The 24,397-nt window shown below is 51.0% G+C and overlaps 1 protein-coding gene across 6 annotated transcripts in view; it reads left to right on the top strand.

The window, feature by feature from the left end:
* Gsn (gelsolin) overlaps positions 1–23,407 on the top strand; it is a 55,131-nt gene extending 31,724 nt beyond the window's left edge. For all 6 annotated transcript variants that reach the window (XM_036186073.1, XM_036186072.1, XM_036186076.1 and 3 more), the window contains 14 exons: positions 5,223–5,384; positions 6,994–7,143; positions 8,100–8,189; positions 9,505–9,637; positions 10,982–11,070; positions 11,220–11,435; positions 13,041–13,174; positions 15,825–15,915; positions 16,849–17,019; positions 17,513–17,687; positions 18,911–19,035; positions 19,221–19,298; positions 21,836–21,896; positions 22,990–23,407. In XM_036186073.1, coding sequence (XP_036041966.1) covers positions 5,223–5,384; positions 6,994–7,143; positions 8,100–8,189; positions 9,505–9,637; positions 10,982–11,070; positions 11,220–11,435; positions 13,041–13,174; positions 15,825–15,915; positions 16,849–17,019; positions 17,513–17,687; positions 18,911–19,035; positions 19,221–19,298; positions 21,836–21,896; positions 22,990–23,159 — 1,845 coding nt within the window. In that variant the 3' untranslated portion in view covers positions 23,160–23,407. The remainder of the gene's footprint in view (positions 1–5,222; positions 5,385–6,993; positions 7,144–8,099; positions 8,190–9,504; positions 9,638–10,981; positions 11,071–11,219; positions 11,436–13,040; positions 13,175–15,824; positions 15,916–16,848; positions 17,020–17,512; positions 17,688–18,910; positions 19,036–19,220; positions 19,299–21,835; positions 21,897–22,989) is intronic.
* Positions 23,408–24,397: the final 990 nt, after the last annotated feature.

The following is a 24,397-nucleotide window of genomic DNA, read 5'->3' as shown; positions in this document are numbered from 1 at the left end:
CCAGGCTCACACAGTTAGTTCAAGTGGAGTTAAGACCGGAACCCAGATGGCCTGTCAGTCTCCCAGTTTCCACTAAACCAACCTGTCTCCTATGGCAGGGTTCCAGGGAGGACATACCCTACCTATGCCTCTGCCACTCTCTGACCCTCAGAGTCCCCTTTGTCAATGCAGAAGTGTCTCCCTCATCCCCAGGTGAGGGACAGGGACTGAGCGATGGAAGAGGACCTGGGACACTTAGATAACAAGAGACGGTGTGTCCTGGACCAGCAGCCCAGGACGGGTGGGGCTGAGCTGGCTTTCCTGGCATGTACCCAGCCACATTTAAGGAGTTACTGTGGCTGAGCTCCTCCACTGCCCAGCTAAGCAGCTCTGCCCTCCTGCCGTCCTCCGGGTCCTCAAATCCTGAGGAAGGAGAGGTGGGGAGCCAAGTCTTGCTGCAGAAAGACCAGCATAGTCTCTCCATTGAGCATTCACTCAGTGGACAGTTTCAGGCCCCTAGATCAAGCTGGGTGTGGTGGCACACTCTGATCCCAGAATTTAGGGGGCAGAAGGTCAAGAGTTCAAGGTCATCCTCTGCTAACTGGCACATCCACAGCCCAGCTGAGCTTCAGGAGGTCTTTTCTAAACACTTGATAGAAGGGAATAAGGAGAAGGAAGGAGAGAAGGAAGGCAGACCGTGTCAGCAGTGCAGGTGTGGTACTGGGAACCTGTGTGATCAGATTTTATCCTCGAGGTTCTGAAGAGTCACATAACAGGTGGTGGAGGCCCAGCCTGCCCCCCTCCCCATTCTGGCAGACTCTGCACTGAGCACTGGGTGTCCAGGGGGTGGGGGCGGGCGGGGCAGATTGCCTCCTTTCTAAAGACTAGAGAGGACTGGCAGTCTTCAGAGAGTCGACCCACTGAATGCAGCAAGGAAGAGGGGGAGTCAGAGGATTCACAGGGAGCACGGTCATCCATCTGCCTCAGTTACCTGTCAGGCCAGATAACATTGCAGAGTAGGCTATGGGTGACCCAGGTTTGGAGACAGAGGTACACTATATTAAGGATCTTATATAGAATTCCATTTCATTCTCACCATTGCTGTTAGGGTGACAGTGGTGTTCCCATTTCATAGATGAGAAAACTGAGGTTCTGTGGAATGAACCTACGGGCTAGTAGAATGTGCTCACATCATTTGCATGCCCTTTACCCAGTTTCTTTTGTATTGTGAGGTCGTCGCCAGTACTGGCCGCACTGTGGGAAGGAGGAAAGTGAAGTACTGGGTGCTAAGCACCCTGCCCAAGTCACACAGCTGGGGAGTGATGTGGATGAGATGCAGACTCAAGTGTGAAGCTGTAGCACAGCGGAGAGCTAGTCCAGAGTGGATGTTTCCAGAGCCCCCGACCTTGCACCCTAGCTCTGTGGGGCTCATCCACTGCTTATCTAACTAGCCTCTCCTTTATCAAAGGGGCTTTCTGGGGTGTTCTTAACCGAGGAACACTGGAGCAGATCCCAGTTAGGGCTCAGATTTGTGGCTTTAGTCATGAAAGAACCTGGTCCCTGGAGGACATGGGAGGCCCGCAGTGAGCCGTTTTCACCACCTCCTGCAGATCTTCAGGCAGCCCGCCCCCGCACTTGGCAGGCCCAGACTGAGGTCCTCGGCCTCCCCACCCTCATCCATTATAGATGCCGAGGAGCCGGGCCTGTTACACAAGACTTGTTTCTATGAAAGCCTCCTGGGAGCCACTTCTGTCCTGGAACGGAAAGGGGCAGTGAGGGGACACGGAGCCGCCAGGAAGAGTTGTCTTATTGTTCTGTCACCCTGGTCACTTGTTCCTGTCACTGTCCTGGGTGAGGGTGGGTGGGCTCTGATCCTTTGTTGCTCACCCTTCTGGCTCTCCCCTTTCATCTTCACCCACCACCCTGGGGACCCCCCAATGGCTGGGTTATTTGTAAGTCCTTTGCTCGAAGAGAATCTGGGCCTATCAGTCCTGGGAACTCTAGACCATGAGACAGCTGGAGACCAGACAGCTCCTGGGACCTTGTCTTAGGAAAGGACTCTGGGTAGAGGATGGGTGGGTCCAGCCCCAGCAAGAAGGTTTTTAGTTGGTTATGTTTGTTTTTAATGAGAATTTTAGGGCCCCTCCTCACCCCCACCCCCAGTAGCTGAATAAGGCAAGCTGAACACAGACTAGCCAATACTAAGGAGCACTCTTCCCATCCCGGAAGGCACAGACCAATGGTGGTTGGTTACCTTGGCTCTTTCCACAAACCTGTCAGCCTTGTGTCTTTAATTTGGAGAATGGCTCTTTAAACAACTCACCCTGTGGGATTTTGTTAGAAGAATTTGATGCCGATCTCTTCCCACCCAAAGATTAGATTAGACAGCAATAATCAATCCTTTAAAAAGTAATAGAAAAATTCTAAAAATTCCCATCCTTTCCTTTGTACATCCACTGGTGTCTTGCTGCATTTAGTGTGTGTGTGTGTGTGTGTGTGTGTGTGTGTGTGTGTGTGTGTGTGTGTTTTGTGTGTGTGTCTTTCCAAATGTTATTTCCTGGGTCAGGAGCTGTGACTAGAGTACCTCAGAATACTCAGGCCCTCCAGCCATAAGAAATCAGGTATTTTTTCCACTTTATAAACTTTGTAAAGAAAGAGAAGCTGGGCTTCGCAGCACAGGCCTGCAATCCCAGCTGCTTGAGAGGCTGAGGCAGGAGAATTGCATGTTCAATGCCAGCCTTGGTAATATATCAAGGCTGTCTCAAAGTAAGAAGTTAACAAAAGGCCAAGGATACAGCCTAGTGGTAGGGTGTTTGCCTAACACGTGCAGATTCCAGATTCCTGATGCCTGAGATTTATGACACAAAGCTTCAAAGAGTTTTTGGGTTTTTGTTTTTCGTTTAGAGACAGGGTTTCTCTGTGGAGCCCTGGCTATGCTGGAACTCTGTAGCCCAGGCTGGCCTCAAACTCAAAGAGATCCACCTGCCTCTGCCTCCTGAGTGCTGGGATTAAAGGCGCGCCTACTATAAAAAGCACAAGAAAAGGCTTGCTTGAACAAGTAAAACTATTTTCGAGTGTATAAAGCAAGCAGAAAGTCTCTCCTATCCCCACACTCCTTTGTGTCTGAGGAACCAGTACCATGGGTCCTCTTGGCACCCACTTATTGGGAAAGCTTCTCGGACCCCCTCATTCTTGCTATCCACCTGAGCAAGGCCCACAGACTCTCAGGAGCCCCAGGGCTGATGGCAGTGAGGCTGGTTTGTAAAGGGCAGAAGAACATGGAACCCATCTGCGCCCCACCTGGTGGGGGAGCCTGGACACTTGCCTAGTTCCTCAGGACTGCTAGTCTTTGCCTAGGAATTGGTGCAATAACTGTCCTACCTTAGAGGCTGTGTGTCCTGCATGGACAGCGGGTGCCCCGCCTTGCTGTCTGTCAGTCATGGTGCCCTGGGGTCCTGTGGGTCACTGTGGAGTGAGCACAGGGTGCTAGGGTGTGCTGCCCAGGTCTCCCTTACCTGGTCCCTGGTGACTCTTAGGACCATCCTGCCTCAACCCTTGCTCTCCCCCAGCCCCAGCTCACTTTCTTGATCTCAGGCATCATGGCCACCTGGGCCCTTGTCAGAACTTAGGTTTATTCTTTCTATGAGGGGAAAAGTTCCTGACTTGCTATTGACTTGTGGACTTCCCGAGTCAAGAGGGGAAACTCTGGACATAGCCCTGCTCCATACTGAGGTCATGCATACCTGGTGGCACCCACAGCTCTGCCAGAAGTGCTCCTGACAGTGTGAGGGAGGACAAGTCAGTCAGAACTGAGTGCTTTGCCTTAGGCCTGGACAAAGCTGGCTGGGCCTTACGCCCACACCAAGAAGGAACACCAGAGGGCGCTCTCGCCCAGCAACGGGAACTTGCTTGTACTAGATGAGAGAGACCCTTTGGGGACGTTTGGGAGGAAGAACATGGCCTTGTAGATTTGGACAAACTGAGTTTTGATCAAGGTTCTGCCATCCATCCAACCGTGAGCGGTTAGGCAAGTCTCTGCATGTGTGGGCTCTGCTCCCCACCTGTGAGATACGTATGAAATGTGAGCATAGTGAGTGTGCTCCCGTGACAAACATGTCCACAGCGCTTACTGTTACTGTGCATAACAGGAGCCTGGTTTGAAATGACTGCCCCTCCCTCCTTACCTCCATCAAGGCGGCGAGGGTCGGACAGCACCGCCGGGAGGTGGGCAGATAGGGTCCTGGCCGGGGTGGTCTCAGGCTCCTTGTGGTGTGTGGAACAGGGAGAAGCCTGATAGCAGGCGGTAAGCCCTGACTGTGCCACAGGCTTGCTGAGCGTGCCCAGGGAAGCGTAAGGTTGAGGACTGTGAGTACCTGCAGCTGGAGAAATCCCACCTTCCTTTGGCTTCCTACTGAACCACGGGTGTGAGCCAACTGTGGCAGGGAAGCCCGTGAGCCGGTTCCTTCAGCAGTGGTGGCGGCTGAAGGGTGGAGGAGAGACCTGAGGCTGAGAGAGGGAAGCCGATTAGCCAGAGTCATCTGGCACTGTGGTGGAGGGCTGTGCCTTCCCACTGCCTGCCTCTGGAGGCCCAGGTGAACTCAACACCACAGGAGGATGGATGATGTGGGCTGGGGAAGTCCAGGAGGACCATCAGCCTTGGAGGGTGGAAGCACTGGGATGAGTGGGTTAGCCCTTAGCAACATGTGGTTTTCAGAAGAGGTGCTGGAACAGGGTGAGATGGGGCAAAGTGGTGAGCTGGGGAGGGGCTCTGTGAAACAGAAGGCAAGCAGGTGTGTTCGCCCGAGGAGCCTTCGCTGCATTCGTGTGCACTGTGTAATAGGCAGGGTGAGTGAGTAAGCAGGAGCATTCCCTGCACTTTGATCACGGATCCCTTTCCTTGAAGAATATCTTGAATAGGTGCCACAGAGTGTCCCCTGGGGAATACTGGCTTTGAGAGAGGAATGTTTGCAGTCCTTTGGTTCAGGGAAGTGACTCCAAGAGATCAGTGGGTGTCGTGGGTAGGGAATCTAATACTTCTTAGCTGTGTGGTCTTGGGTAAATGTTACTCATTTTCTGAACCTCAGAAAAGAATGTCTTGGTATCAGACCCAGTAACAGTGGAAGTCCTGGGTTAGCTGAGCATCCACTGGCCAGAATTTCCCTCCCCTCAGCCCTATGCCCAACCCCCATATCTACTTCACTGGACCTTCTGCCCTGGACTAACACTGTCCCTTGACCTGACAGAAAGGAGGCGTGGCATCTGGGTTCAAGCATGTGGTACCCAATGAGGTGGTGGTCCAGAGGCTCCTACAGGTCAAAGGACGCCGTGTAGTCCGCGCCACCGAGGTGCCTGTGTCCTGGGACAGCTTCAACAATGGTGACTGCTTCATTCTGGACCTGGGAAACGTGAGTCTTGCCTGCCCTTCTCCAGGGTCGCTGTGGTGAACTTGGTTAGGTCTGACTCTGGGGAGGAGAAACACTCGTGAATAGGTGCATGAACACTCAGGGGGCAGGCCACAGGCACCAGATAGCCTGGTGCTGGGCACACAGACCCAGTACAGATGAGGCTAGTATGCCTAGATTCCCACATGTAGATCCAAGAATGTCATGCATGTGTACATGGATCTTGGGTCCTCCTCATTTGCACAATGTTTTTGATACACAGACTCCCTGATATCTCTTGATATACCTTTTAAAACATAGACACTCATTTCTAAGCACATGGCAGTTGTGGGCAAAACCTGTAGGCTCTTGTCCACTGTGGACACTAACACTGCAGCAAGTACCCAGACTTGGACCCACAGTGTATGACATGCACATCATTGGTTGCATATGTACTTGGTATGTGACGATGTGTGTGATGCACATATCTCCAGACCCACCTATACCCACTTGCATGGCTGATGCTTCCTACATACTTGCCTCATAGCTCCACATGAGCACAAACCTGAAAATGGTCATAGCCAGACATTGCACCCCAAAACTTCTGTGCATATGCACCTATAGTATAAAATCATATCTTGACTTAGCATAGGCTTTTTAAAAAATGTCTTAAAATTATTTGATGTGTAAGGGTGTTTTGTCTACATATATGTCTGTGTACTGTGTGTGTGTGCCTGGTGTCTACAGAGGCCAGAAGAGGGAGTTGGATCCTCCGGGACTGGAGTTGTAGGTGGCTGTGAGCTGCCATGTGGGTGCTGGGGGTTGAACCCAGGTCCTCTGAAAGAACAGTCAGTGCTCTTAACTGCTGAGCCACATCTTGAGTCTCAGTGTATTTTTTTGTTGAAGTAAAATGGCGTGGCGTGTTCTAATCCCAACTGCTGTTCTGTGGATTTCACCCAGTGAGACTCCTATCTAATTGAAGATCAAGAAACAGAACATCACAGTTACCTGGAAAGCGTGGGCTGTTCCCTCCCAGTCTTTATCTCTGAGGACAGCCCTCATCTGGAACTCTCTCAACAGGATAGACTCGCTTTGCACATTTCTGAAATTATGTACAGGAGACCTTCCTCTTTGGTGTTGAATTCCCCTCTGCCCTGCGTTTCTGAGGTGCTGAGGGAGCTGTAAACAATGCTTGCAGTTCTGCTTACCACCAGCAGGGGTCTCTATAACAGAAGCTCGGAGATTACTTATGTAAATTGCTTTACAAAATGGCTGCTGTAGACAGGCAAATGGCCCTGTGCAAAACAGTTGAGAGACAGATGTGACCTGTGCTGGAGTAGGAAAAACTGAACTACGTGAAAAATATTAATCCCAACGTAGCCACAGTGTCCATCAAACTTTAACATGAATGTCAGAGGAACAAATTATACGCAGTCCATACCAGCCAGCAATCAAGATGTTGCTGTACAGTATCCTTTAATGCAGAGATCACTCACTGCCCTTAGGTGACATGCACGTGGGCAAGCACAGGCCAAAGGAAACTTGAACATAGCCACAGCCTGCTCATTGCCATCCTTCCAGGCAGGCTTGTGCCAAGGCTGGGCCCTGACCTCCTGGGCGCTCTGTCTTACAGGATATCTATCAGTGGTGTGGCTCCAGCAGCAACAAATTTGAAAGGCTGAAGGCCACACAGGTGTCCAAGGGCATCCGGGACAATGAGAGGAGTGGCCGTGCCCGAGTACACGTGTCTGAAGAGGGTGGAGAGCCAGAAGCGATGCTCCAGGTATCTGTGGGGTATGGGTGGGGTGTACAGGGGTGGGGGCAGGCTACTCCTGCCTTCTTTATGAAGGGTTATTTAGTAAAGCCCCTACCCTGCTCCTGAAGACCTTGTTTTGTTTTTAACCTGGCCTGAACATTTAGGGATTAGGTATCTCCCTGCAACTCTTAACTCCCCTGAGAACTAAGTTGGAATCAGGGTGTGGTGCATGCTGGGAGTGCACGTCACACCCTCCATTGAGGAGGATCCAGTCTTCCAAAGGAGCAGGTTAGGAAAGAGGTCCTTCCAACATTTTTTGAGGACTACCTGAAACTCTTGAGACCCAGCTGTCAATGCCCTCTGCTGACATTCCTGTTTATTTACATTATTAGTTACTAGTATGATGGGGTTGTCAGCTGCCATGCTTTGAGAAGGTCCCAGGAAGAGGAGGGGAATGTCTGCACTGGACCACTTTTGCTCCCACTTGCTTGGGGCATCTAGTTCTGATGTTTGCAAAGAGCAAAGGGATTTTATGGGGAGAAAGAAAAAGATTCCAGACATCAGGGACAGTAGGCAGGATTAAGGCCTCGAATGGAACAGAGCAAACAGGCCTGGAGTCATGGCAGTTGAGGTTCCAATTCTGACAGCCTCCTAGAGGTGTTGAGATCAAGTAAGCGTGTCTCTCCAGCTCCCGGCGCCTCTTGCTGTGAATGGAGAGTGGTAAGTGAGATCCCCTCCAGTCCCAGTGAGATGTTTGGCCATTGCAGTGGGCACCAGTGCAAAGCAGATGACTGAGGGAAGGTCCAGCCTGGACTCGGGGCGCAGAGTGGGAAGGGCATTGACAGGCAGGTCATGGGAACTTTTCCTCAGAAGGGGTAGATTTAAGATGTCAGGGCCAGGCAGGTTCCGGCCTGCTGGGGAGCTCTCTCAAAAGCCTCCATGCTCATGGTCACCCTTCCACCCCATCTCCACACCTTCTCCAGGTGCTGGGCCCTAAGCCAACTCTGCCTGCTGGTACTGAGGACACAGCCAAGGAGGATGCAGCCAATCGAAAGCTGGCCAAGCTCTACAAGGTGAGCCCCAGGGGTACTAGTTTCCATACTAAACAGGGTCAGGCTAGGTAGACAGGAGGCTTCGCCTTCCTCAGCTGCCCTGGGTCGGAGACTGATACCCCAGGTCCCTGTGGGTCTCTTCCCCTGAAGCCAGAGAGTCAGAGGGCGGCTCTGCTGGGTGTGTAGAGCTTGGCTCCTCCCCCCTCCCTACAAAAAGAAACAAACTTTGTTGTTTTGGTTTGAGTTTGGGCTTTTTGTTATTTGTTTGACATGATCTTGTCTTACTGTATAGTCCAGGCTAGCCCTGAGCCTCATGCCTCAGCCATCTAAATCCTGGGATTACAGGTGGGCACCACTGCGCCCAGCCAGAGGGTCATCTTTGCAGAATTTTGTAGGATTTCCGGGAGTCTGGTCCAGGAGAGGGGGATGAGAAGGCACCTTTGGACTGGGGTGAGGGCGAAGGTTATGGCTAACATTTCTGGTTTGGGTCCAGTGCTGGGGCCCATCCCAGGGCGTTGGCTTGTGCCAGCCTTCATCCTTTCCCTGTCATTTTAGAATCCAGGAGAGGCCCATGGGCTTTGTTATGTGATGGTCCCCAGCTCCCACATCTCCTTCCTCAGGATCTCAGGATCCTCCGCTTACTCAGGGCCAGTCTTGTGAAATTTGTCTGGTGGACACCTTGTTTTGAAGTTGAATGAACTCTTCGTATTAGAAGTTCTTAGATTTCCAAGAGTATTGTAGAAATGGTCCGCATAACCTCCTCCAGCTTCCCTTCAGCCTCCTAATGTGATCAGGCATTCTCAGCTAAGCATCGCGGTATGGCCAATGCTGACAACCAGTTACGGCGTAATTCTCATTCTCCAAGTTCGTTCCAAGTGCAGTCCGGAGCAACACACCATGTCTGGTTCTTGTCATTTTTCTTCTCATTATTTATGATCTCAAAGGCTTCTTAGCAAACTCTTTACAACTTCTGAGGCCCTACACCTTTTCCTAAGACAGCTGGCCTTGAACTCACTATGTTGTTGAGGATGACCTTGAATTTCTGATCTTCCTGCCTCCACCTCCTGAGTTCTAGGATTACAGGTGTGCATACCACACCTGGTTTGTGGGGTGCTGGGGGAACAGAACCCCAGGCTTTGTGCATACTAGGCAAGCAGAGCTACATGCTCAACCCCAGGATCCTCCCTTGCTCCATTTATCCACCTTCCTATTCCAGGTGCAGCAGCCATGTTACATGCTAGATAACATGCTTGACTGTGCTGCAGAGCTGGATGGGCCTGGACAATGATCTCTGCCTGCCTTTAGGTGCTCACATGCCTTTTCTCCATCCCCACAGGTCTCCAACGGTGCAGGCAGCATGTCAGTCTCCCTCGTGGCTGATGAGAACCCATTCGCCCAGGCCGCCTTGAAATCTGAGGACTGTTTCATCTTGGACCATGGCCGAGATGGGAAAATCTTTGTCTGGAAAGGTACAGGGCAGGTGCCTAGGTTCCATTGGTCTCTAGAGGCTTTGGGACCTCAGCCCCAGGGAGAACAGTGTTGGAGGTTGCTGGAACAATGAAAAGCAATCAGGATCCTAAGTTAATGCCTAGCTTTGCAGTTGGCTCACTGTATGGTACTAGGCCCTTGCAGAGCCTGAGTCCCTGTTTGGATTCAAATGAATGTTTGCCATGTGTGATGAAATCACTCCTCTGAGAAGTTAATTGACACTGTGTAAAAAATGTATAACTTTAAAAGGTATAGCTTTGTGGGTCCAAAACTCTTGAGCCCCTGCATACTGAATGGGGTCAGCAGTATGTTATTGTGTGGCTTGCTCTCTGCTGGGGGTGGGAGCCTTTTGTGAGGGTGATTGTACAGGAGGCACCAGGGAAATCTTTGTGGATGGAGTGTCTCCTGTTAGGCTTTTGGGCCTGTTGTTTCTGAGAGCCCAGAGACATCTGAGAGTCTCCCTCCCACTGCCCCACCCTCAGTGCTTCCTCAGATGCTGGATACTGGTGCTGGGAAATGGAGGGAGGTGGTGGGTGGAGACAGCAAGAACTTGCTGGGCTGTCTGTCAGAGGGATCTGGGCATGGACTGGCCAGGGCCTCACCTGACTCTTTGAAGCTCTCCAGGGTTGGAGCTGTCGGGAGGGAGGAGTGCGTTACCTTGGAAGGAGCCTTCTGTGTCAAGTGTACAGCCTGGGCATTTGTACCGATGCAGCAGGCTAACTTCCGTGACCTCTCTGAGACACCCATTTCCTTTTATAGGAGAGGGGCCAAGACAGCCATAACCTCTATGATTTAAGGCTGTTATGTGGATTAAATGAAACGATCTGTGTGTAGTTATGGTACCAAATCTGTGTTCAGTAAATGATCATAGTGGTTGTCATGGTTGCTGTTATTGGCAAGGACCCCAGAGGGGCATCTCTTGGAACTAGAAGCCCTCAGCTCTTAGGGGTGGTGCTCCCTGGCTATCTATGGTCTAAGTTTAAGGAGAGTAGGGACTTCTGAGCTGCTGTGTAAGGGTTTCTTGTTGTGAAGAGACACCATGACCACAACAACTATTTTAAGGAAACATTTAACTGGGGCTGGCTTACTGTTCAGAGGTTTAGTCCATTATCATCATGGCAGGAAACATGGCGGCATGCAGGCAGACATGGTGCTGGAGAGTAGCTGAGAGTTCTTCATCCTGATCTGCAGGCAGCAGGAACAGAGAGAGACACTGGGCCTGGCTTGAGCATCTAAAACCTCAGAGTCCAACAAGGCCTATGGGGGCATCTTCATTCAAATCACCACAGCTGCTGACCTTACATCATTTCTTTGACTTCTGGCAGGCAAGCAGGCCAACATGGAGGAGAGGAAGGCTGCCCTCAAAACAGCCTCAGACTTCATCACCAAGATGGAATACCCCAGGCAGACCCAGGTAAGGGTCTGAGGCCAGGGAGAGGCAGGTTCAGTGGTGGTAAGGATGGAGGGGTCCCCCATCCTCCTTCGGGACTGGATGGGCGCCTGAGGCCCTTTGAGACGCCTGCTAGGCAGCCTTGCCACACCCTACTCTCCTCCTCTTCCCAGGTTTCAGTCCTTCCAGAGGGTGGCGAGACACCGCTGTTCAAGCAGTTCTTTAAGAACTGGCGGGACCCAGACCAGACAGATGGCCCTGGCCTGGGCTACCTCTCCAGCCACATTGCCAACGTGGAGCGCGTGCCTTTCGATGCTGCAACACTGCACACCTCCACGGCCATGGCCGCCCAGCATGGCATGGACGATGATGGCACTGGCCAGAAACAGGTATTGGAACCACAGTTTTAGAGCAAAGGCCTGGCTCCACCAGATTCCACAGTTACAATGTTGCTGTGCCTGGGCGGGCTCCGGCTGGATGCCTCCACTCCCCGTCTCCTGCGGCTCCTGCCCCCACCCTCTGCCTCCCTGAGGATGTTTCATGTTTCCACCACAGTTACTGTGGATGAGATCCTTTTGTTTCACTTTGTTTGTTTGTTGGCAACAAACATCCCCTGAGCATCAACCATGTGCCAGTCTTTTTGCAGGCTCAGGACCCCATCCTTTTCCCTAGGAGTGCCTGAATGGGAGGGCAGATTTCAAGATTCTGTTGTTCCCAGAGCTGAAAGGAAGCACGGGGGATTTTGCAGAAATGCAGGAAGGGCAGTGGGGAAGGGTTGGCTGGGTTGGCTGTCACAGTAGGAGGGGTTTGCTGCTGGAGTGCGGGGACGCATTCCAGGCGTGACCCACTATTTGAGGAGGACAGTGCTTCTCCCAGGTTGGTGCTGATGCCATCCTGAGGAGGGACCATGAATGCCATTCATGGGGTGTGGCAGTAATAAAGTATTTTGGGTTTTCTTTTGTTTTTAGTAGATGAATGACGGATTTGGTTCTGCACACCATAAAAATAGGTAGGGGTGGAAAGTGAAGCTGGAACATCCAGGGCTGGAGTGGCTGTGATGGTCTAGGGGAGAGACAATGAGGCACGAGGGACTAGTACAGGCGGAGATGAGTTCAGAGATGTTTAGGACCCGGAGTGGGGTTCAGGCCGGTGCTCGTTGTTTCCTAGGAGGCATCTGCAGGGTCATCTTTGACTGGTGTCATTGCTGTCGTGGATGCAGGGTGTGGGAAGAGGCAGGGAAAGTACTTAGTAGACAAAGGGCTGAGCCTGGCTGAGTCTCCTGGGGCCAATTACTCAGTCCCTCTAAGCCTCACTTTCGCTCTTGTAAAATGGGGTTGCGCAGTGTCTCCACCTCACCACCAGGTGTCACCGAAGGGCCTCCCGGTGACAATCTGTCACCGGATCTCTACAGAGAGCTGCCTGCAGGGGTCATTCTGAGGCCACCCAACTATGGCTCTGATGAGTGAGATGACCCATAAAACTCTAGTGCTTCCTTAACGATGGGGAGAATGGAAATGTTGGAGATGTAACAACAGTCCACCGATAGCAGCTGACGCTGACAGCTAGCTTGTGGTACAGGGCATCACGCCATCTTCACGGTTAGGGTTTAATTAAGGCTTGAAGGACTTCCCTTAACTGTTGTTACCACTATCAGGTTCTGAGAGGTGAAGCTGTCCGAAGTCATAGGACCTCTCAAGGGGTGGGGCTTAGGTTTGACTCAGGCCTGCCTCTGTCTTCTAATCTAGACCTTTCAGGGTGAAGCACAGGGCTAGCTAAAATGTGGTGGGAAGAGCTGGTGCAGGAACCCTGGGGTCATCACCCCACCGTGCCTCTCAACAGCTCTGTGAGCGGGACAAATTCTTTAACTTTGCTTGGGCCTGAATGGCACTGTGCACTCAGGAAAGGCTTGTCCTGTCTGCTGTGCTGGGGTCTCCAGCTGGCCTGAGGCGACAGAGGGCACACTGTGGTGTCTGACCCCAGCTCTACCCCTGCAGATCTGGAGAATCGAAGGCTCCAACAAGGTACCAGTGGACCCTGCCACATATGGGCAGTTCTATGGAGGTGACAGCTACATCATTCTGTACAACTATCGCCATGGTGGCCGCCAGGGACAGATCATCTACAACTGGTGAGGGACCTGGGCTGTCTGCTCGGTGTTAGCGGGAGTGTGTGGGGACCTGACTGTGCCTGAATATGGTGAAAAGAGGGAGGGAGGGAGGGAGTTGACCTGAGGGAATCTGGATTATAGAGGCCTAAATTTGGATGACCACACCCTGCTGGTCACAACTCTAAGCTTCTTGCCATCAGAATATGACATGCCATCTTAGGGATAGAGACACACCAACCTAGCAGCTCCTGCCAATCAATGCCAAGGCTTCCACTGTAATAATTACAGATTATTCTCTAGTACATAAATATGTAGTATTATTATATGTGTCAGTTACAATAACTATTGAAATTTGTCTCAAAGCACAGCATATACTCACATTGCTCCGACCCCAAAGCAGAGTCCAAAGGTGTCATTCTGAACTTTTCACTTGTACTGCTGTTGACTCATCCACCAAGCCCTGCCCTTGCCTCTTGACCAGCTGGCAATTTTTATTTATCCTTTTTGCATAATTACTGGAAGGATATGTAATGTAAACAAATGCTAAGTGCACCGACCTGTGGCTTGCCTTTTGGATACAGACTTCCTAGAAACTTGACAGCTTTTTGGTGTAGGTGGTGTGTCTAACAATTGTCCCATTCCTTTGGGTTGCCATATTGCCATTTATCAACAAACTCCCCACACCCATACATGCTTATGTGCTGTTTACTGCCCTCATTGACATTATCAAGATTAATAATGTTAGCAGACAGTCAGGTGTTTAGAAACATCTCTTGATGGTGAGTTCCCAGAAACGGATTGGCAGAATCAGAGTCAATGGGCCTGTCATTTTGATAGACAGCCCCAGTTTCTCTAGCTAGTGCTTGGAGCCTCTCAAACTCTTGTATTCCTGCCAGCTACAGGCAAGAGCTCCACCTCAGTGGACTGTGTTGTTAGACTCGTGGATGTTGGCCAGGCTGAGAGTTTATAAAGTGGTATCTTATAGAATTTAAATTTGCATTTGGGGTCAGGAGTGTGGCTCAGTGGCAGACACTTCAGGGATGCAGGTAGCTAGGGGATGCAATAGCATTGAAAAACAAACATTAGGAAAATGGTGCTGGTACACGCCTTTAATCCCAGCACTCGGGAGGCAGAGGCAGGCGGATCTCTGTGAGTTCAAGGCCAGCCTGGTCTATAGAGCTAGTCCAGGACAGGCTCCAAAGCTACAGAGAAACCCTGTCTTGGAAAACCAAAAAAAAAAAAAAAAAAAAAGTGTTCCGGTGTTCCTATTACTAGACAGTTTCAGAATTCTATCTAATAGTTGTTAGATTTATTCTTTGTTAAGGTTTTCATTTTGAAATAGTCTCAGACCCACTGAAAAGTTGCAAAGATAAAAATCCAATTACCCAGCCAGCTCGTGCCTGCTTCCCATCACAGCCCTGGCAGCTGTGGCCGGCAGATGCTCTTGTCGTCTGTGTCCACTCCAGTATCACCAGCTCTCCATCCTGTGTCTTCTCTGGCCCAGGCCCTAACCTAAGGCCTCATGGGACATCTCTAGCGCCCAGGGCCCCACAAGGCATTTCTTCCTTGTGTCCCCTCAGTCCTTTGGGATCTGTGACACAGCCTACCCTTTTCCTTCATGACCATAGACTCCTGAAGAGTGATGCTCAGGAATCATGTCCTCAGACTCAGTTTGACAACCCCATACTTTTAAAGCAGCTGCATTTATAAACTAGATAATACACATATTCTTGTTGGGGGGGCTATGGAGGGTGATGGAGATTGATTCCAGGTCCTTATATATTCTAGGTAAGCCACTACCACTGATCTATAAACTCAGCACCCTTTTTGCCTTTTACTTTGAGACAGAGTCTTGCTAATTTTTCCACGCTGGCCTTGAACTTTCAATCTTCCTGCCTCAACCTCCCAAGTAGCTGAGACTCCAAGCCTACACTACTATGCTCAACATATTGTTTTTTCAAGATAGGGTTTCTCTGTGTAGCTCTGGTTTCCCTGGAACTCACTCTGTAGACCAGGCTAGCCTCAAACTCACAGAGATCTGTTTGCCTCTGCCTCCCAAGTGCTGGGACTAAAGGCATGGGCCACTGTGCCTGGCTGATACAAAATTCTTAAGAAGGCTTTTTGATTTATGGTGTATGCCAGGTACAGCCATACCAGGTACAGCCCTACAAGGCCCAGCCTGGGCGAGAAGCAGAGGCAGGGGACCTTGCATCTCCTAGCGCTCCCTCTCAGGGCAGTTACCATACATCTCTCAGTGAACATCCAGCAGTCTCTCACACATGTGCTCATGAGGTTATGTCTGGTGTCTTTCCCTACGGATGGCACATGTCACCTGCTGTTTCTGACCCCTCCTTTTATACAAGGAGATGCCCTGACTACTTCTGTACATTTTGCTTTTGTGTCTCAGTACCCTCTCCTGGCTGTCCTTCAGAGGATGACCCAGGGAGTTCCCTGCAGGCACATTTAGGACAGGGAAATCTACCTATTGTACTAGGCCCTAAGTAAGAAGACAGTCTGCTGAACTGAGGTGGGCAGGTTGGTGAGGCTCTAGTCTCTGGTTCTCTCTGCACGTCTCCATCCCAGTTCCATCCCCTTGACTACTGGAGCTCAGGGCAAGGAAGAGGCCCAGGACTCTATGTAAACTAGTGCTGAGTCTCTCTCCCTCTTCTAGGCAGGGCGCCCAGTCTACCCAGGATGAGGTCGCTGCGTCCGCCATCCTGACTGCCCAGCTGGATGAGGAGCTGGGGGGAACGCCTGTCCAGGTGAGCCAGAACAGTGCCTCTTAGGGCTTCAGCCAGGGCTTCACCTGTCAGCTCACTTACCTTCCTAATTATTCATACACTCATCCAGGCATCTGCCTATTCACCATCCATCCATCCATCCATCCATCCATCCATCCATCCCATGCAACAAACATTTATGCAGAGTTTTCTATGTACTGGGCTTAGTGTCTGCATCCAGTTATATAGACACTATGTTTACTGGGCAGTGTCTCCATGCCCTCCCTTCTTGGCTGTGCAGGAGGGATGACACAGTTGGTTCCTGCAGGGCACATTTAGGACAGGGAGATTCATGTGCTGTGTTTAGGTCTAAGTAAGAAGACAGGCTAGGGACAGGAGAGAGTTGGGAGGTTGGGGCTGTGTGGGTGCAGCAGTGCCTCCAGATCTGGAAGGCTCTTTACACCCTCCACCGACTCACTTGTCTGAGACTGATGTCAGCATTCTGGAAGAACGTACTCAGGCAATCTGTCCTTCCTTTTAAGGTCATATTTGCAAACTTGGGCTCCCCTGAGTCTTGGACCAGGCTCAGGCAGAGGGTGGGAAAACAGCCGAGACAGCAACCGCGGACCTTGGCGGTGATGTCTCCAGTTTGCTCCACTCAGCGCTCTGGTGCTACCGACAGAGCGAGCCGCTGCTGTAGTCAGATGTGGTAGCCTTTCTGGAGGGAATGGCCCAGGACCACGTAGAAAAGCTGGTTTTGGGGTGTTGGTTAAGAGCACTAACTGCTCTTCCAGAGGTCTAGGATTAATTCCCAGCACCCAAAAGGCAGCTCACAACTATCTATAACTCCAGTTCCAGGGGATCCAACACTCTCACACAGATATGCATGCAGATAAAACACTGATGCATATAAAATTTAAAACCATTATAAAAAAGGAAAAAAGCAAAGCCGATTCTCTCCTCTCTCACTGCCAGAGCCGAGTGGTCCAAGGCAAGGAGCCCGCACACCTCATGAGCTTGTTTGGTGGGAAGCCGATGATAATCTACAAGGGTGGCACCTCCCGAGATGGTGGGCAGACTACCCCTGCCAGTACCCGCCTCTTCCAAGTCCGAGCCAGCAGCTCTGGAGCCACCAGGGCTGTGGAGGTAATGCCAGGTCCCAGAACATGGGCAGGATTGCCCTCCTGAAGTCTTCGAAGCCCACTGAGTAGACCTCCAGAGGCCTAGGGCTGAATGGGCCTGGGTGGGAAGAGGAAGCAGATGTTCAGGGCGTCCTGCCCTGGCAGCCCCTTGCTCCATCAGGATTCCTTACACATTTTCCATCATAGGCAGCTCACTACCTTCTCTAGAACTCATTCTATGCAGCCTGGATTGTGTTTCTGATTCCACAATAGTAGACCACTATGGTCTTAGCACTGTGGAGAATTACTCTGTTACCTTCTTTGTTTTGAACATTCAGCTTTTGTTAATGCAGCCCCAAATTCCAGATCATTCTCACTCCTCAGAGTGCATCTGAGAAGTGTGGGGTTAGCCTGACCTCTCAGTGTCCAAAGTCTGTGCTCTCTGTCTGCTGCAGGGTCCCTGGGCTGTCATGAGGGGCTAGGCTGTGTTTCCTTATTCCTGTCCCACCCGCCTCCAGGTGATGCCGAAGGCTGGTGCTCTGAACTCCAACGATGCCTTTGTGCTGAAAACCCCCTCAGCTGCATACCTGTGGGTGGGTGCAGGAGCCAGTGAGGCCGAGAAGACCGGGGCCCAGGAGCTGCTGAGGGTGCTGCGAGCCCAGCCTGTGCAGGTGGAGGAAGGCAGTGAGCCAGGTGGGAGCCAGGGCCCATCACTTCCCTCCACACCCTTCTCTGGTGCCTTCACCTCGTGTTAAGTGGGAGGATCAAATGAGTATGATGGCCAACAACAGGGTAGTCTCCAGACACCTAAGGAAGGAAAACTTGTGAGGGCCTCGGGAGATGATGACAGAGGTGACATGTCAGAGAGGGCCTCCTCACCATCATAGCTACACAGAGGAAGGTGTCGGCCCTCACCGTCTTTTCTGTTGATGCTCAGAGTCCCCCCCCCCCCTTTCTTGGTATCTCATGGAAGCAGTGAAGGGTGACTTGGTCCGCACCCTCTGCCCAGCAGAAAACGCCATTAGGATGAATGTCCGGTGTCCCCAGCCGCAGTGTGGTGGCTGATAGTCACTGTGGCTTTCAAGTGCTTGAAGCGTGGGAAAGAATGGACACGAGGAAGTGTGACCTTTGTAAATGGCAAGCGAGAGGCCTTGTTTGAGCCAAGGTGCCACACGACTGGTGAGAAGGAGACACACCGTGCAGATGTGGCGGTACGCCATGCAGATGTGGCGGTCTGCAGTGTGGCATGGTGGAAAGTTACTCACACTATGCAGACACGCATCCACGTGGAAAGTTTTATTATTAAAGGGGGAGGGGAGATGGGATAGAGAGAAGGAGAGAGAGAAAGAGAGGGAAGGAGGGAGAGAGATGGGGGAAGAGGGAGAGTGGAGGTGTGCACCACCTCGTGATGAGAAAGGGAGGAAGAAGAAGAAGAAGGGAGGGTTTGTATTTTTCTTAAAGGGGACTTTACATAAGATGACTTCAGGATGCCGGGTGGGTCCCCAAGGAGTGGTTCAGAATGATAACAGTTACTGTTTAATTGTGGTACATTTCCATAGAAATGGCCACACACAGACAGAACACACATAGACAGAGCAGGTTGTAGAAAGAACATGTAAATTGGACTTAGAAACGATTTACCTCCTGGTTTTACCACTCCCAGGATGTGTGAATTAGGTGAATCACTACCCCTGTGCCTCTGTGTGCTGAGTGGAGATAATTAGTCCCATCCTGTGGTGCTGTTGTCTCTGCCATGGGTCTTATGCCAATTTACCCTCTCCGGGCCTTTCCATTCCCATCTGTCTCGAGCCCTTAGGATCTTCAGGTGGAGAGCAGCCTGCTGGATCTGGGGTCTGGTGAGCTGTACTCATGGGGCCATGGTTTCCCTGGGTGACTGATGCGATCTCCTCTCATAGATGGCTTCTGGGAGGCTCTGGGTGGGAAGACTGTCTACCGCACATCCCCAAGGCTGAAAGACAAGAAGATGGACGCCCATCCTCCTCGCCTCTTTGCCTGCTCCAACAGGATCGGACGCTTTGTGGTGAGTCTAGGGTGACACCTCTGCTTGTGGCAGGTTTGGGGGTCACTGGACCTCAGGGCCTAGAGACACAGTCTGATGGCCCAGTGCAGGGGAAGGGCCTCTGAAGGCAGGACCGGCCATGCACTCATCCTGGTAACCGATGGGGCAATGATGCTTCTTCCTTGACCTCCTCTGACCCTCCCCAGATCGAAGAGGTTCCTGGAGAGCTTATGCAGGAAGACCTGGCTACTGACGATGTCATGCTCCTGGACACCTGGGACCAGGTAAGTAAAGGAGAGAAGGAGAAGGCCGAGGTAGAGGGGGAAGCTGGACTTTTAGCTCCAAGATGAGCCACAAGGAGGGCATAAAAGACGTAACACCAGGTGTTTTCAGGGAGGTCCTGAATGACTGCAAGCCACGTCTCCTCTCTCTAAGCCTCCTTTTCCTCAGATGGAAGTGGTGTTACCTGCCTGGCAGATGCATGGCCATTGGAAACTGTAAAGCACTCTAGAAACCCAGGTGACATGACCCTGCACCATGCCCTTCTCCCCTTAGCCTCAGGGGAGTGTGAATTATGGCTTTAAATCTGTATGAAGAAAGTTGAACTTAGCAATGTGTCATGTGCAGGTTAAGTTGCCCAGTGTCCTTTGGAGGCTTGGAAATGTCCCTCCCCAGCTCTGGGATCTCTCATGTCATCTGCTATGGTGGTTTGCTATAGAGGAAACAGCATGGATGACATTCATCTAGCATCAACTGAGCATCTAAACAGTGCTCTCTAGGGGATGCTGGGAATGAAGGATTGCATCAAGTTGACCTCCTCTACTCCCCCTGGGTCTGCTGCCATGGGAGTGTCAACTCACTAACCCCTTCTGTCAAGTGCCTGCCCCCAGCATCCTCCAGGCTATAGAATGGCTAGACACAAGGCCCAAGTCTGTCTTTCTCCCATGGGTGGCTTTGGGGCAGCCCTGCAGGAAGACCATGGTCTGCAGCTTGAGCCATCCGGCTGTCATTGTTGACTAAGCTGTCTGTGACTTCACCTGTTTATACTTCTCCTTGGCCGTCCTTGGCCAGTGTTTCTTAGCATCACTGTCTTCCAGGCAAAATGTCAAGTGCTAGGAATCCCGAGACAAGCCAAATGGACACAGGGCCGGTACCAACTCAGTGGGATTTCTGGTTCTGTAAGGAACACGCTTGTAAATAGCCATGAAGTCTGGCGTTTTCTTGTCTAAGGCATTGACAATATTGATTGTCATTAGTAAATGGCAATTGCTCTTAAATGTGATTATCTTGAGAGATGCATAAAAATAGGTGTCAGAGCTGAGGAGACAGCCCAGTGGATAAAGCATTTGTCACACAAGTGTGAGGACCCGAGTTCAGGTCCCCAGAACTCAAGGAAAAGCTCAATGTGATAAGGTGTGTCCTCAATCCCATGCTCCCGAGGCAAGAGGAGAATGGGGGAACCAGACAGCCTCCCCGGAAGCTCATAGTCCAGCTAGTCTGGATACAGCACTATGAACAGGAAGATCCTACTTCAAACAAAGTATAAAGTGAGGACCCACACCCAAGGTTGTTCTCCAACCTCAACATGTGCATTGTGGCACAAGTAGGCACACATACATACATACAAAGATTTAAAATAGATGATGTGTAAAAATCAGCAGAGTAGGTTTTTATGTGGGACCAAACTTGTCATAAGGACCACAATGACATGAGCTTTTTATTACAAGCTTTAGACATGTGTCAGTCAAGATGTAGAGATTGGTAGCCTTTCAGCATGCCTTTGTTGGATGAAGGCTAAAAACGTCTGTCCACCCATTTGTTGAGTGAATCCACCACACCCTTAAAGGTGTGACTCTGAACTCTTAAAGAGGGTTTTCCAACTCTGCCCCCATATTGCAATGATTATGAGTGAAGTAGGCTGGGATGAGATGTGAGGAATGGTGTAGCCTGAGGCAAACTGGACCTGTCACCAGAGGTGCCACCTCTCAGCCTCATCCCAGTGAAGGTGATGGCCCAGCTTCCAGATCCTCCTGTATTGTTTTATTGTCGGCACAGTGGCTGCACCTTGATCTACTCCTGATGCAGCCAGTAATTGTGACTGCAGTTATTGGCCTCCTTCTCTGGCAATAGAAAGGAATCAGTGGCTGGCTGCTGGGGCTGCACTGACTGTCGCTGCCACTAGAGGTGGCTTTAACTAATCTCTGTCTCTACTTATAGACGAGATTGAAAGGCAGGGTGAAAACCTGCTGGCTCAGAGAGGCTGAGTAGCAACTTGCTGAACTTCTCTCCTCCCTGGCATCTCCCCAAAAGCCCATCCTTTCTCTCCACCAAAACAAAAAAGGCCATGCCACTCCAAATCTCTCCCTACCCCTTCTAGTACATCTCTGTCTTTCCCAGTCACCCTCTGAGGCTCTATGATTACTTTCTGTCAACTGGTTGCTAACTCAGCCTCCTGACCCAAGGTTAATTTTATTTAATTAATGCAAATGCTAACTTGGGGTTCACAGTGTGATCAAATATCCCCCAACACTCCTGCACTTCAGGAGAAGTTGGAAACCCAGACTCTTACGCCATCATTGATAACTGGATCCAAAGACAGTGCTATTACAGGCCAACACATGTTAATGGCAAGCATGTGTGTGGGTCACTGATCCGCAGTCTCTGTCCCATGCCTTTCCAGTTGCTGTCTAAAGGCTGTTTGTTGTGGGGGGCTGTGTCTGTTTCTGATACACAGGACCCACCTCCACCCTTGTTTTTATCCAGCAGTGACTGTCACCAGCATCTCTTACGTGATTTTTTTCATTTCACATCTCACCTATAGGTCTTTGTCTGGGTTGGAAAGGACTCACAGGAAGAGGAAAAGACAGAAGCCTTGACCTCTGGTGAGGACCTAGGCTGTAGGCTGTGGGTGGGGTCTTTGGCTGTGGGTGGGGTCTTTGGCTGTGGGTGGGGTCTTTGGCTGTGGGTGGGGTCTTTGGCTGTGGGTGAGGTCTTTGGGTGTGGGTGGGGTCTTTGGGTGTGGGTGGGGTCTTTGGGTGTGGGTGGGGTCTTTGGCTGTGGGTGTGGGTGGGGTCTTTGGCTGTGGGTATGGGTGGGGTCTTTGGTTGTGGGTGGGGTCTTTGGCTGTGGGGGGGAGTGGTGGGTGTGGGTGGGGTCTTTGGCTGTGGGTTGGAGGTGGGTGTTTGGCTGTAGGGAGATAGGAGCAGCTTCTGATGTTCTAGGAGTTAGCTTCCATGGGCATGGGAACTTTCTGCTCATAGTCTGACCTTCTGGAACTCTGCTTGGGGTGATGTCCCAGTGGCTTTTAGTGACTACCTGAGGCAATAATTCATATTTTGGATGTTTCCCATTTCAGTCATATTCATATTTTAGAAGTTTCAGCCCAGGTCAACTGACTCTGGTGATTTTGAGCCTGTGGTGAGGTACTGAGGTGGAGAGTGTACAGAGTAATGCCATGGACTTGGGAAGGGCGAGGAAAGGCTGGGGTATCTTCGAGGGCAATGCCTGGAGCAGCCGAAAACACCACCTCTTAGAGTTCTCACTGCCTGGGGGGCTGAGGACATTCTATATAAAAGCTACTGCCGGTGTGAAGAGATAATTGTGTCCCTTCAAAATGCCTGAGGAAGGAAGGAACAGAGGCAAGCCCATGTCCAATTCCCAGCATGCCCTAGAGATTCCCTTGTTAGGCTCTCTATGTGGGAACCTATCTTGGTAGCTAATCTAGAGACTGAGCTCTAGGACTGGTTTCTTTATTTAATATCTTAATCACCAGGGGGAAATGATACATTCAGAGAAGGGCTGAGAAGAACTCCTTGAAGCAGGAATTTAAGTGGAAGTTCCTGTTCTTCCTGTGTTGGGGGCAATCCGAGATGGTGGTGGTCAGAATATGAGACCATATTCTCTGGCAACCCCTACTCTGTCTCCGAGGAGGAGACACTAAGAGTCCCTGGGTTTCTTCTCCATGTGTGTCTGCAGCTAAGCGGTACATCGAGACGGACCCAGCTAATCGGGACAGGCGGACCCCCATCACTGTCGTGAGGCAGGGCTTTGAGCCTCCATCCTTTGTGGGCTGGTTCCTCGGCTGGGATGACAACTACTGGTCGGTGGACCCACTGGACAGGGCCCTGGCTGAGCTGTCTGCCTGAGTAAGGGCCAGAGCCACCGATGTCACCAGTCAGTGCCTTTGTCTGTCTCCCAAAGAGATCTTGCGGCCAGCAGGATAACTCTGTGTGTGTGTGTGTGTGTGTGTGTGTGTGTGTGTGTGTGTGTGTGTGTGTGTATTTTTTACAGTAGCCAAAAACAGCCCTGGGAAAATTCAGGGTCTTTTCAAAATTGCCTCAAGTATCCTTGCTTTGGGAATTAAGTTCAATAAAAGCTTTTTGAAGTGTGTTCTCCCCAGGCGTGTCATAGTCTCTGCACCTGCTCCTAACCCTGATGATTCTGAGGTGCTGAGGTAGGTGCCCCTGGGCTGCGAGGCAGCAGATGAACTCCACCCAGCTTGAGAAGCTGGTCACACACTACTGGGGAATGTCCTAGTCTGTAGTGATAAACCAGTGACCAAAGAGACATGGGAGAACATTTCATCTTCCGGCTTCTCCTGTCATGAAGGAAGTCGAGGCCGGAACTGAAGAAGAGGCCGTGGAGGAGCACTCCTTACCGCTTCCTCCCCAAGGCTTGCTTATACAACCCAAGCACCACCTCTCGTGGGCTGGGCCCTCCCCATCAATCATTAGTCAAGAAAATATCTCCACAGACTTCCCTATAGGCCACCTTAATGGGATTATATTGCTAGTAATCCACGGAGTCTGCTTAATGATCAAAGGAATTTATTGGGGGTTAACTCACAAGACAGAATAAAGGCATTTGTCTCAGGATCCTGAAAGGGTGAAGCATGGTCCAACGCTGTTCTCTGGTGAGATCTGCCCTGGTCTGTCCCAGCATCCAAAATCAGGAGGTCGCAAGGGGCCACGCCCCAGGGGCATGTACTTCAAGGTTATAGGCAGGTGTAACTTGCTACCTCTCTAGGGGCGGTGCTTCAGGGCATGGTAAGAACAGCCACCCACTACACCACCTAACAGGCGATTGCTCAGCTGAGGTTCCCTTTCCCCTAACGAACCTGCCTGTGTCCAGCAGACAAAACTAAAGGGCACAGGAAGCAGTCAGCCAAGAGGCTGACCAGGAAAGGGCAGGAAGGAAAGGCAGAGTGGGAGTGTCCTGCTCACTGCTTAGTCCTGCAGTATCTGCAAAGCTTTTAGGTAGGCTTGGACCGGAGAGGAAGTGTTTCATTTTGTTTAATTTGATGGTATGGTCAGTGTTTGTTTTTTTTCAGAATTGAACCCCAAATTCTGTGCAAGTTAGACAAGTGCTCTACCACCAAGCTACA

Source organism: Onychomys torridus, chromosome 4 (assembly GCF_903995425.1).
Source record: "Onychomys torridus chromosome 4, mOncTor1.1, whole genome shotgun sequence".
In the NCBI taxonomy this organism is placed as follows: Eukaryota; Metazoa; Chordata; class Mammalia; order Rodentia; family Cricetidae; genus Onychomys; species Onychomys torridus.
The sequence above is the reverse complement of the archived record's forward strand: the minus strand, read 5'-3'. Positions and strand labels throughout refer to the sequence as shown.